The 13133-nt window shown below is 56.5% G+C and overlaps 2 protein-coding genes across 2 annotated transcripts in view; one reads left to right on the plus strand and one right to left on the minus strand.

Moving 5' to 3' along the window:
* LOC104291164 (chromosome unknown open reading frame, human C2orf70) overlaps nt 1–4445 on the minus strand; it is a 7448-nt gene extending 3003 nt beyond the window's left edge. Inside the window, exons 1-2 of the mRNA XM_009890365.1 lie at nt 4311–4445; nt 2874–2986 (exon numbers count right to left, since the gene is read on the minus strand). Of these exons, the coding sequence (XP_009888667.1) occupies nt 2874–2986; nt 4311–4445 (248 nt within the window). The remainder of the gene's footprint in view (nt 1–2873; nt 2987–4310) is intronic.
* A 1047-nt stretch (nt 4446–5492) lies between these two features.
* The window catches only part of OTOF (otoferlin), a 134566-nt gene continuing 126925 nt past the window's right edge, over nt 5493–13133 (plus strand). Inside the window, exon 1 of the mRNA XM_009890366.1 lies at nt 5493–5580. Coding sequence (XP_009888668.1) covers nt 5493–5580 — 88 coding nt within the window. The remainder of the gene's footprint in view (nt 5581–13133) is intronic.

Below are 13133 nucleotides of genomic sequence, written 5' to 3' on the forward strand. Positions count from 1 at the left end.
TCCACCCCCCTGCCCTGGGCAGGGCCACCTCCCCCCAGCCCAGGTTGCTCCAAGCCCCGTCCAACCTGGCCTTGAACACCTCCAGGGATGGGGCAGCCACAGCTTCTCGGGGCAACCTGCCCCAGGGGATCACCACCCTCACAGGAAACAACTTCTTCCCAATATCTCATCTCCATCTCCCCTCTGTCAGTGTCAAACCGTTCCCCCTCGTCCCACAGCTCCCCTCCCTGACCCAGAGTCCCCCCCAGCTCTCCTGGAGCCCCTTTAGGCACTGGAAGGGGCTCTGAGGTCTCCCCTTTTTGGCCTTCTCTTCTCCAGGCTGAACCCCCCCAACTCTCCCAGCCTGTCCTCCCAGCAGAGGGGCTCCAGCCCTCCCAGCATCTCCGGGGCCTCCTCTGGCCCCGCTCCACCAGGTCCATGTCTCTCCTGTGCTGAGGCCCCCGAGCTGGAGGCAGTACTGTCTCCAGGGGAGTTTAGCCTCACTGCTCCCTGAATGTGGGCTGTGGTCTGTGCTACTCCATGTTCCCAGCAAGTTTTACTTTCCCTTTTTTCCTGCTAAAATATATTTATGCCAATTTCTTTCCATTCCCACCATACCCACTGTGCTTTCAGTGCTGAAGAGAAATACCCAGCCACTTCATCCAACTTTCAGCAGTGCTGTGCCGACTTCTGTCACCCAGAGATGCTGACAAGCTCCCTCGTATGCTCCAACATCTACAGCATCTGCCCCAGCACTCCCAGTAGGAGAAGTTCCCCCGTGACCCTCTCAGCGAGGTGTTTGGGGGCTGCTTGGCCCCTCTACACATTGGGGCGATGCCTCCCCAGCCTTTGAGCGAGGAGCTCAAAAGGATCCTTCAAGCATCACTTCAGCATCAAGCACTTCAGCGTAGGCACCCCAGGCTGCAGGCATGGAGCTCTGCAGCATTTAAGTGCACATATCCCCCTCTCTGCAGGACGGCCACATGCAGAATTGTAGCAAAGACGGGTGGAGGAGATGCAAAGACCAAAGGTTTGTGTCTATCATAACCACAGCACTCATCTGTCCTGGTTTGCAGCTCTGCCGGGGGGTCTGCTAATGAGGCTGGACACCCCCAGGTCAGGCAATGAAAAGGTTAAATTTTGGGTGATAACGGTTGTTTTGGCAAGCCGTCTCTGAGTCTGAGCTGTTCTGACACCAGCAGTTTAGGGAGGACGTCTGTAAGGTCTTAGTGACCCTCACACGGTTGTTAGTATGGAAACGGTGAAGCTGTGCCGTTGGACACGTTGAGCCCAGTGAGGGATGCAGCAGGCAAAACCCACCCATGAGAAGGGGGAGATGCTCCGAGGGCTGGACAAGGAACAACACCCCCGTGCTGCTCCCCAGGATTGTTCCATCTTTCTGACCCTCTGCTTGGTCAGCTATGGAGGTGAGCCCAGGAGGGATGAGGAATACCCAGGAGCTTCACTCTTGGATGGTTTTTTTTTTCCATAAATGACTATTTGAGCACTAACAAAAGGGCAATTTTTGCCTTTTGGTTTTTACGACCTCGTCCCCCCTCCAGAGCCGTGGATTTTGGAGGCACCTGGTCAGCAGAGGACTGGATCCACCACCTCAGAGGAGAGGAGCTCCAGCGCTGCCCATGCCCAGCCAGCGCAGCTATAGTGAAGCAGGAGATAGCTGTGGGACAGGACTAGGGTTCCCCCATCAATTCATGGCCATGGTGACTTGGAGACCTCACCTGTTGGTGATGGCTTGGCTGGCAACCTGGGGGGAGGCAGCCAGACCTTTGGCCATGGTTTGCTAAACTCATGCCTTTTTCAGTGGCCATTTTGCGATAATATTCAAGTGAAACAGTTGGAGCCACCACACTGCTGGTGGGAAAGGTCTCAGGGAGCAGCAAACCCTGCGGGGTGTCCCACAGCAATGAGGAGGGGAGGAGACGGGGCACAGAGCCCCATGGGATGCTACTCCAGTTTTTGTGAGGGCTTTGAAATAAATAAACATCCAGGATTTCAAGTACACAGGCAGGAGGGTGCTTACTTTTTAAAAAAAAAGCCCTGGAATTTCTAAGTTGGAAAAAAAACAGCCTCAAAGCCTGGCACGCCACCCACCTATTCTTTCCTTTCAGGTTAGTCTGGTTTCTTCTGCTCTCATTTTTCTGAGGACAGAAGGTTTGGGTGAAAAGGGAAAGGAGGATCAGGTGTGGGGCTGACTCTCCCCGAGACCTCTCCGGTTTCATCCCACCAGCCCAAGCCCTGGGAACTGGGTGCCACCACATCCTAGGGACATTGGTAGTCAACAGGTTGACCACCACATCCTAGGGACATCAGTACTCACAGGTTGACCACGACATTCTAGGGACATCAGCACTCATGGGTTGTCCACCATGTCCTAGGGACATCGATACTCACAGGTTGACCACCATGTTCTAGGGACATTGGTACCCACAGGTTGACCACAATGTCCTAGGGACATCGATACTCACAGGTTGACCACCATGTTCTAGGGACATCGGTACCCACAGGTTGACCACAATGTCCTAGGGACATCGATACTCACAGGTTGACCACCGTGTCCTAGGAACATCGATACTCACAGGTTGACCACCGTGTCCTAGGAACATTGATACTCACAGGTTGACCACCATGTCCTAGGGACATCGACACCCACAGGTTGACCACAATGTCCTAGGGACATCGGCACTCAGGTTGACGACTATGTCCTAGGGACATTGGTACTCAACAATTCGACCACAACATCCTAGGGACATCAGTACTCAACAGGTTGACCACCAGGTCTGAGGGACATTGGTATTCAACAGGTTGATGACCATGTCCTAGGGACATCGATACTCACAGGTTGACCACCACGTCTGAGGGACATTGGTACTCACAGGTCAAGCGGATGAGGATATCTCTCCTTTTCCTTGGCAGGCAGCACAAAGTAGGGAAGAGGGTACAGCGTCCCGCTCTTGTCTCGGTAAAACTCACGGTGCTGCTGGGTCAGCTACAGATAAAGGCAAGCATCCCGGCGTTTCAGCTGAGTTCAGTGCTCCAAATTTTGTTGGCACCGGGATTTTGCAGGGTTGACTACTGCAAGCACATGGTGACCACCTCCCCGCTCTCCCCCTGCAGAAGGGCCGGCCACCGCCGTGTCCCTGCCCTGCCTCCCACGCTCGGGCTGCTGCGCTGACAGGCAAATTAATAAGCGGCGTCCGTGGTCGCCTCATTAATTTGGCAGCGTGGGTAGCGTCATTCGTGGTGCGCCGGGAGGTGTTAGCAAGAAACGTGCCCTGCCGAGGCACCGCGGTGCCCTGCTGCTTCCCAAACACGGGGTTATCTCAGGTACTTGCGCAGGGAGGTCTCTGCCCGCTGTTCTGCCCACAGCGCCCACTGCCTTCAAGACCCCCACCTTGTCCTCTGCCCTCCGGCGTGCCCGACCACGGAGACAGGGGCTCTGGAAGGGGTTAAGCTGGTGGCTGAGATGGGGGGCTGCCCCCCCATGCACCCCCCGGTGCAGCAGCTCTGGCTGTCCTCAGGCATCAAAAAAAGGGTAGATGTGGTACTTGGGGACATGGTTTAGAAGCGGTTTTGTCAGGGTAGGTTGATGGTTGGACTTGATGATCTTAAAGGTCCCTTCCAACCTCAGCAATTCTATGATTCTGTGATTCTATGATTAAACACGGACAGCATGCAGACGCACAAGCGATGCCTGGGTTAAACCCTCCCGGGCTTGTTTCGGTTTTGTGAACACACCGACAATCATAGAATCGTAGAATCATTATGGTGGGAAGGGACCTTGAAGATCATTGAGTCCTGTCATTAACCCAGCACTGCCAAAAACCACCACTAACCACGTCCCTCAGCACCACATCTGCCCGTATTAATACCCCCAGGGATGGCGACTCCACCCCTGCCCTGGGCAGCCTGTGCCAGTGCTTCACAATCCTTCTGGTGAGGGCATTTCTCCTCATCTCCATCCTAAACCTCCCCTGGTGCAACCTGAGGCCGTTCCCTCTCGTCCCATCGCCTGTTCCTGGGGAGCAGAGACCGCCCCCCCCTCGCTGCCCCCTCCTTTCAGGGCGCTGTAGAGAGCGAGAAGGTCTCCCCTCACCCTCCTCTTCTCCAGGCTGAGCACCCCCAGGGCCCTCGGCCGCCCCTCACCAGACGTGTGCTCCAGACACTCAAGCTGCCTGGAGTCAGATTTGGTGGCTGCGGTGACATCCCTGCCCATGCACAGAGAGCAGAGGAGGGGTCCTCTCTCTCTAGCCCCCAGCAGCCAGCCGTGGCCACCCTGGCTCCCCTCCATGGTCCCCCCACTGTGTCCTCACCTGGTGAAACCTGCTCAGTTCCTGCGATCGGCCGCCGTCCAGGCAGAAGCGGGTGCGCAGTGGGGTGTGCGGGTACAGGTCCTGTCCCTCTGCTTGGCATGCCGTCACCATCTGGGCACCCTGGGGGTATCTCATGGTGGCCTTCTCGCGGGTGTTTCTGAAGGAAAAGGCTGGATTTGGGTTGTGCCTTCAACACTTGAGTGGGAAACGTGGTCAACAAGGGCCACACTGGGATTTTCCAGGAGCAGGGATCTCCCTTCTCCTCCCCGGCTCTGCAAAGCGCCGATGGGCGCCAGCACCCGCCTCTCTGGGTTTAAATAACCCCACTTTGGTGAAGAGACATCTTTGATGCGCAGTGTTGCATCTGGGGATACACAGCTGCTCAGGGGATCCTGGTGACGGAGGGAACCGCTCCTTCATGTCCCAGGAGATGCACGGTTTTCATTTTCCCTTTCAAGCACCCTTCCCTGCGTTTTCGGGAGGGTCCAGGCAGGGAGCTGCTGCCAGCAGAGCGGGGTCCACCACATCCCCAGCTGTGCTGAAACTGGCTGTGCACCCCAGGAATGGGGAAGGGGAGCAGGTCCTGGCAGAAAACCTGCAGGGGCGATGAATGGGACCCCTCTATTCCAAACCCGCAGAGCTCCGGCGTGCAGGAGAGGTTGGCATGTGTTTTGGCCAGCTGTCTCCTGGTGGCCTCACCTCCCATGGACCGTGGGGGTTCAGGCTGAGGATGGTACCAAACTCAATGCGTTCCTACCGGGCAGCTGGCAGAGGGCTCAGGGGGGATGGGGAGATGCTGCAGAGCATCTCGAGGGACCATTCTTCTCCTGGGATGGTCCCAGAGGCCCCGTGATGCTGCATCCCATAAAGCAACGAGGAGCTTCCCTCAATCAGGGAACAGCCCCACATATGTCCCCTTTCCAAAACCCAGGCTGGGTCAGGGAATTCATCGGGACACGGCGCCGGTTGGCCCTGAGAGCAGGGCAGGGCTGCCCAGACTCCGTTCTACCACTTCATCTGCCCCACAAAGTCATCGTTTGGAAGTTCCCTTAGCTCTTTGCACTCTCAGAGCGGCAAATCCAGCTATCGCTAATGATGAACAGTAAAAAACTAAACTTCATTGACCCCTTCAGCCACCCCGGAGAGCTCGCAGGACTCCCCGGGTGTTCCCACATCGCCGGAATGTGGCATTACTCTCCCTCCGGCTTCTCGCAATGGCTGCGCGCGATCGGCTTTCCTGCAAAGGCACTGCCGCGTTTCACGGGAGGCGGTGGAAACGGCTTCGTTTGGCCAAGCAACCTCACCCGAGGCATATTGGAGTTAATTTTGCTGCCGCCTGGGATGCTCTGCCTCTGCCTCTAACCCGAAACCAGCCTTTCAGCTGGTGCGGGAGACCTTGGCTCTGAGCGCAGAGCTGTACCCTCCTGCAAAAGCCTGGAGAAGAAAAGGAATAGCTAAGGGGAAAAGAAGGAAATATAGCCCTTTCCCCTTGCTGCCAGGGGGGAGATAACAGAGCTGTTGAAGTAAGGAGATAACCAAAGGCAAAAATCAATGACAGACTACTTAGTGCGTCCCCTGGGCAATGAGACCCCGGGGCTCGCCGAGCCCTGTGCCTTGTGCCCCCTCCCCAGGGACCACTAGATGGTCTCTAATGTCACTTCCAACCCAAACCATTTGATTATTCTACGTGTGGCCGGCGACATTGCCCTGCAATGCCGTTCGCCTCTACTGGTATTAACAGACCACAAATCCAAAGCAAAGCAGTCGATAAAGATATCATCTGCTGTGTAAGTACCCTGTTCATGCCATCCCTCCACGGCGCGGGGAGTATTTGTGCGAACAGGTCCCGAAAATGTGGGATGCGACCTAAGCGTGCAAGCCCCTGTGCGGCCGCATGGGTGCCCAACCTGCACCCAGGGCAGGGGGAGCGGAGCCCATCGCCCGGGGCATCGTGCCCCGCAGCTCCCCGCGTTCGGGTGTTTCTCCCGGCAGCGTGGCTGCGGGTTTGCTGTGCGCCAGAGCAGCTGAAGAAGAGGAAAAATGAGAGACTGGGCAGCAAACCGACGTTGGGGTTTAAGCTGTGACATGCGAACCAGGAGTGGGCTGTCAACCGGAGCTGAAAATGATGCTCTCAAAAGACCAGGGGTAAATTTATATATATACATATATATTTATATAACCATAGAATGGTTTGAATTGGAAGGGACTTTAAAGACCATCCAGTCCCACCCCCTGCCCTGGGCAGGGCCACCTCCCCCCAGCCCAGGTTGCCCCAAGCCCCGTCCAACCTGGCCTTGAACACCTCCAGGGATGGGGCAGCCACAGCTTCTCGGGGCAACCTGCCCCAGGGGATCACCACCCGCACAGGGAAAAATTTCTTCCTAATACCTAGCCTGAATCTCCCCTCTGTCAGTGTCAAACCGTTCCCCCTCGTCCCACGGCTCCCCTCCCTGATCCAGAGTCCCTCCGCAGCTCTCCTGAAGCCCCTTTAGGCACTGGAAGGGGCTCTGAGGTCTGCACGGAGCCTTCTCTTCTCCAGGCCGAACAACCACAACTCTTTCAGCCTGAATTGTATATATATATATATATATCTATATATATATCTCCTACAAATATAGCTCTGCCTGCAAGGGAGAGATGGACTCTGGCATCTCTCTGCTCTGGGAGAGCAGCGGGAGAGGGATGGATGCCAACCACACACATAACCCCACCGGCCAGGAGCCCGTGGGTCCCGGTGCACCTCCTGAGTGCACGGGACACGCAGCACTGCCATCCCGGGCTGGCTCTATATCCGGGGAAAGCTGCCAGGGACTGGAATTCCCACCCAGGGCAAGGGCTGTCCCGGGGCAAGGGCATCCCCCGGCAGTTTGGACCAGCGCTGGCTGCAGCACGAAGCTTTGCTTTGCGCAAACAAAAGGAGACATGAAAGAAAACAAGAGAAGGGAGGGGAGAAAATATGTGGTGATGGGAAAGGGCTGGGGAAGCAGCGGGGGGATGAGCCAAAACTTGGTGCGGCTCACTCGGGCAAGAGAGAGTTGGGGTCTGTCGGGGAGAGGAGAAGTCCCCAAAGTCCTCCCTGGAGCAGGCGGATGCGTTAGCAAGGTGCACAGGAGTCATCCGCCTCTCTCAAAGGCTGCATGCATTATTCACCGCCCTCGCGCGATACGCATGAGGAGGTGAGGAAATCCACCCTCTACAGCCACCGAGAAAAAGGACAACCCCTGACCCGTGTAAAAGAGCCTGAGGAAACATGAAGACGTGGGGTTGCAAGGGCAGAGCAGGCAGGAGATGGAGTCCCCGCAGTGCCCGGCTCCTACAGCACGTGCTGAATGCAGTCTTATAAGAGGAAGGGTACAAGGGTTTTGGGGCAGGGTGCAGGACCCTTGATGGGTGCAGGGGTTTTGGGGCAGGGTGCAAGACTCAGGAAGGGTACAGGGTCCATGGGGCAGGGTGGAGGACCCATAAAGTGTGTCCATGGGGCGGGGTGCAGGACCCACGAAGGGTCCATGGGGCAGGGTGCAGGACCCATAAAGAGTGGAGTGTCCATGGGGCAGGGTGCAGGACCGACGAAGGGTGCAGGGTCCATGGGGCAGGCTGCAGGACGCATGAAGGGTCCATTGGGGAGGGTGCAGGACCCATGAAAGCTGTAGGGTCCATGGGGCAGGCTGCAGGACCCATAAAGGGTGTCCATGGGGCAGGGTGCAGGACCCATGAAAGCTGCAGAGGTTTTGAGGCAGGATGGAAGACCCATGAAAGCTTCAGGGTCCATGGGGCAGGGTACAGGACCCATAAAGAGTGGAGTGTCCATGGGGCAGGCTGCAGGACCCATAAAGAGTGGAGTGTCCATGGGGCAGGCTGCAGGACCCATAAAGAGTGGAGTGTCCATGGGGCAGGCTGCAGGACCCATAAAGAGTGGAGTGTCCATGGGGCAGGGTCTGTAGGGCCCTGGGATGCAGGTCTGGCCGTGCTCAGCCCCTACCTGCTGCCAGCTGTGTCTGGGCTTGGAGGGTCCCCGTGCCGCAGATGCCCCCGGATCTGTCCCGTTTGGTCCTGTCTGGCCCGGTTGAGTCACAAACACCATCACTGGGCAACAACGGGAGCGCAGCAACACCCCACTGAACCCCCCTTCACCCCCCACAGCACCCTGAGACCCCCGGCACCCACTCCTGAACATCCCCTGCACCCAGTGCCCGCTCCCATCCAGCCCTCCCCAACGCACCCACCCCGGCACCCATTGCCTGCACCCCTTCCCCACACCCCCCACCCTCCAGAAATGTCCCCACATTTGCATTTTTTAGGCTTTTTTTGAGGTTTTTCCCCAGTTCCTTGTGTAAGGGGAATAGTGGGCGCTGCTCCTGCCCCAGGAGGGCAACCAAGGACCTGTCCTGGAAAGGCTTTGGGAAGGGTCAGCTGCCTGTAAAGAACCAATGTAAAAAAAAAAAAAAAAAAAAAAAAGTAATAATTGCACACAGAGATCTGCACATTCTACTAAAATAATCCTTGTAGAATGATCCTTGCTTGTAAAGGGCACTGGGAGGGGTGGGAAACGGAGGGGCTGTTCTTGATTTGCATCTAAGCTCTGAGATATTTCAAATTAAAAAAAAAAAAAAATAAGATCAGAAGAAAAGAAAATAGAAATCCACGGGCTTTCAGTGCCTTCCTCACGCTAGGATGTTACCATGCCAGCTCTGGAGAAGGTCTCCCAGCCACCTTCTCTCCCAGCTTGGTCATGCAGCAGAGGTAGGGGTTGGTCCCACTGGGTCACACAGCCTCAAGTTTCAGCATCTCCAACAGCCACGGAACGGTGCAGACCCAGAGGATGGGTCTGCAGCGGAGTCAATGGGCCGTTCCTGGGTTGAGCCATGCATCCCCATCCTCGCGGCTTAGTGGCCAAGCTGCCCGAGCTCCTGCTGCCATCTTCTCTAATTCCCAGTGAGAATTGCCAGCTCTGCAGTCCCCAACATAGGAGAGACATGGACCTGGTGGAGCGGGGCCAGAGGAGGCCCCGGAGATGCTGGGAGGGCTGGAGCCCCTCTGCTGGGAGGACAGGCTGGGAGAGTTGGGGGGGTTCAGCCTGGAGAAGAGAAGGCCAAAAAGGGGAGAGCTCAGAGCCCCTTCCAGTGCCTAAAGGGGCTCCAGGAGAGCTGGGGGGGACTCTGGGTCAGGGAGGGGAGCCGTGGGACGAGGGGGAACGGTTTGACACTGACAGAGGGGAGATTTGGATGAGATCTCAGGAAGAAATTCTTTCCTGTGAGGGTGGTGAGCCCCTGGTGCAGGTTGCCCCGAGAAGCTGTGGCTGCCCCATCCCTGGAGGTGTTCAAGGCCAGGTTGGACGGGGCTTGGAGCAACCTGGGCTGGTGGGAGGTATCCCTGCCCAGGGCAGGGGCGTGGGACTGGATGATCTTTAAGGTCCCTTCCAACCCAAACTATTCTATGATTCAGTGTGGATTCAGCCACCATGGGACTGGGGACAAACCGTGAGGGGTGGGATCCATCACCAGGAGTTTGCTCTGGGCCCAGCAGACCCCACGCAAGAACCCACTGCCCGTCCTTACAGCTGGCTCCTCTCTGCGGGGCGGACAGATGAGGAAAGCTCCGTTTGCCAATTGCGCCAAAATCAAGAACGTGGGAAAACCTTCGTGTCAGAATTTAAGAAATAATAATAGCACAAAAAATTTCCACTCTTTGCGAGCTGCTGCGTTGCTACAGCTGCTGCGCAACACGAACAGCTCTGGCATTTCAGAAGCAGTGAGAAGGTTGTCTGGCTCACCGCGGGCTCGCGACCCGGCATCCGCACGGCTTTCCAACCCCTCCGGGAGGATACGGTGGGAAAATAAGAAAGTAAACGGAAAACGATGCAAAAGGCCAAATGGATTTAGCAAAAGTCAGCCCTGCGACACTGACTTGATTGCTTGCTTTGAAAATTGCTGATTTTCTGGAAAGGGACCGGTCCTCCTTCTGCTGGGGTTGGAGAGGGGCTGCTGGGGTGGCTGGGGGAGAGGGGAGCTGGTGGGAGGCTTGAAGGGGGCAAAGAAGCTGCTGAGGGAGAGGAGAGGGGTTGCGGTGGAGGGAGAGGGCTCATCTCAAGGAGGAAAGTTCTTGTGGAGCCAAACGTGGGACCTGCTGCACCCCAACGCTTTCTCTAGCGGATAAACCTGCTGAGGAGGTGCTGGGAGGGACGGTCGGTACACTGCGCGGAAATCCCTCAGGGGCTGGACTGCAAAATGCGCTAGAGACCGTGGGAAAGGATCTGAGTGCATCTGGGGGTCCCAGACCTGCAAGGAGGTGCGCTGCCTGCTGCCGAGCCCCCGTGGTGTTTGGGCCCTCCAGCATGGGCTGGGGAGATGATGTGGAGCTCCAGGTACCGCCGTGCTCATCCCGGCCTGAGGAGCTGCAGGTAAGGATGATCAGGGAAGAGAGGTCCTGTCTGCCAGGAGGAGACGAGAAGAGCTGGGCTTGTTTAGACAAGCAAAAGAGAGGCTGAGGGGAGAGGATGGCATTTGAGGAGCTCATCTGGAGGGAAAAAGGGCAGCCAGACAGGAGTGCAAAAGAGGGAGAAGGGTAATGAAATGTAATGCTCCATCTCTGCTGGAGCATGAAGATAACCACGACCAGGGGGAGGCTGCAAATAAGCCAAAGCCTCCTGGCCACCAGACCTGTGGCTTTCCAACAGCGGCCACAGAGGCAGAAACTTCTCAGGCTTGTAATGCAGGTCACTTTTGGGAGGAGCGCTGTGCCGGGGTGCTTGGAGCTGCTGTCTCAGAGCTGCCGAAGGTTTGGGCTCCCCTGTGCGCATCCCCTGTGCCTGCCTGGAAATGCTGCTTTTGGGTGGGCTGCCAGGGAGCCCTAGTTCAGGTGTCTCCTCTGCAGATGTGAGGACTATAACGGAGCCCGGGATGCTCCGTCCATGCACAAACCGGCTCAACCCCACCAGGAAACCCCAGGCAGAACTTTCAGCTGCTCTAGAAATGAGTGAGGGTCTTCTTGTCTTCACTCCACAGGGAAGACACCATTCAAGGGAACGGCCTCAAGTTGCACCAAGGGAGGTTTAGGATGGATATTAGGAAAAATTTCTTCAGGGAAAGGGTTGTCCAGCACTGGCACAGGCAGCCCAGGGCAGCGGTGAAATCGACATTCCTGGAGGTGTTTAAAAGACATGTAGATGTGGTGTAGAGGGACATGGGTTAGTGGTGGGCTGGGCAGTGCTGGATTAATGGTTGGACTTGATGATCTCAAGGGTCTTTTCCAACCTGAATGATTGTGTGATTCGACGACAGAAGGACCGGCTGTTACCACGGGTGCAGAGCTCTCACCTCTCCCCTGCACGGCTGCCCCAGGGCAGGACGCTCAGTCCAGAAGATCTCAGGAGGACACCCTGCAAGCACTGCTTTACACAGCAACGTTTACCAGCTTGCTGCGGGTTTGGCATTGCCCCGTTCTCAGCAAACCCTTTCACTTGCTCACGCTTCTGCTTATGTATGAAATCTGCCTCCACAGCGTTTTTCCCCCTTTTTCTTCTTCTTTTTTTTTTTCTTTTTTTTTTCTTTTTTTTTTTTTTCTTTCAGAGACCAATAACACACGTGCAGAGCCGCCCACTGCAGCACTCAGGATTACAGATGATGGTATGAGGCGGCTTTACCCCACAAAGCCTCCCTCCTGGCAGCTGCACCTCTGAAATTCTTTAAAAGGAAAGAGGATCGGTGGCGGGGGGGGGGATGGCAGCGAGAGGGGGGAGACTTGCAGTGGCGGAGTCAAGGTGGGAAGAGCCAGGATCTGACAGACGGAGCCCGTGAGCGGTGATGAAAGACGGTGGTGGATGATGGCTGCTCTCAGCCCTTTTCCCGCTCATTCCTTGGCCCCAATTTCCATAGGCATGAGTAAGTCTCTCGGATGCTCTCCGTGCACCAGCGGGACACAGCCACTGCTCCACGGGGCGGTTCATCCATGGGGGCTTCAGCGTAGGGCTAAATTGGTGTGACCGCTCTCCAGGGAGCTGCAACGTAAATAATTTTTGTAAAGCACTTGACAGCCCCCCACGGAAAGGGCTGGAGAAGCTCCAGGGAGGTGCTTTGGTTTGGATATTTGCCCTCCATGAGGGTCTCCTTGTTGCCCTCCATGAGGGTCTCCTTGTTACCCTCCAGGGCTCTAGCTCAGTTCTTGCTGTTGGGGCAAAGGAGCAGCATCGGCAACAGGGAAGAGCAGGGCCAAAAAAAAGTGAGTCCAATGGGAAATGAAGAAATGCACGTTGCTGTCCCTCAGGGCAAGGAGGCTCTGGCATCTGCTGCCTGTGACCACAGGCATGGCACATGGCCTGGGGAACATCTGCATTGCAGGAGAAGGGTCTTTTTGGCTCCTTTCTGTTGTGCCTCCAGCAATAGGCCCTGTGCTGCCCAGCCAGGGCTCCTCTCCGGGAAAAAGCTGGTCTGGTTGCTGCTCCTGTTCTATAGGATTTGGGACTTCAGCCACCCATTGGAGAGAGGACCACCATAGCCACCGGTGTCCTTGGCAGACAGCGCCCCCAGCACGGGATTGTGCGTGGAGGCTTTCCTAAGTAAATAAAGCAGCCTGGAGGAAAGGGCGGGTGACGTTTCTCTTAGCAAAATCACCGGCGGGGAGATGCGATCCCTGTGGAGAGCGGTGGCGTGTCCTGGCAGGGACACCTCCCCCCAGCCCAGGTTGCTCCAAGCCCCGTCCAACCTGGCCTTGAACACCTCCAGGGATGGGGCAGCCACAGCTTCTCGGGGCAACCTGCCCCAGGGGATCACCACCCGCACAGCCAACAATTCCTTCTTAATATCTCATCTCAATCTCCCCTCTTCCAGT

This window comes from Charadrius vociferus, unplaced genomic scaffold (genome assembly GCF_000708025.1).
Source record: "Charadrius vociferus isolate BGI_N301 unplaced genomic scaffold, ASM70802v2 scaffold647, whole genome shotgun sequence".
Lineage (NCBI taxonomy): Eukaryota > Metazoa > Chordata > Aves > Charadriiformes > Charadriidae > Charadrius > Charadrius vociferus.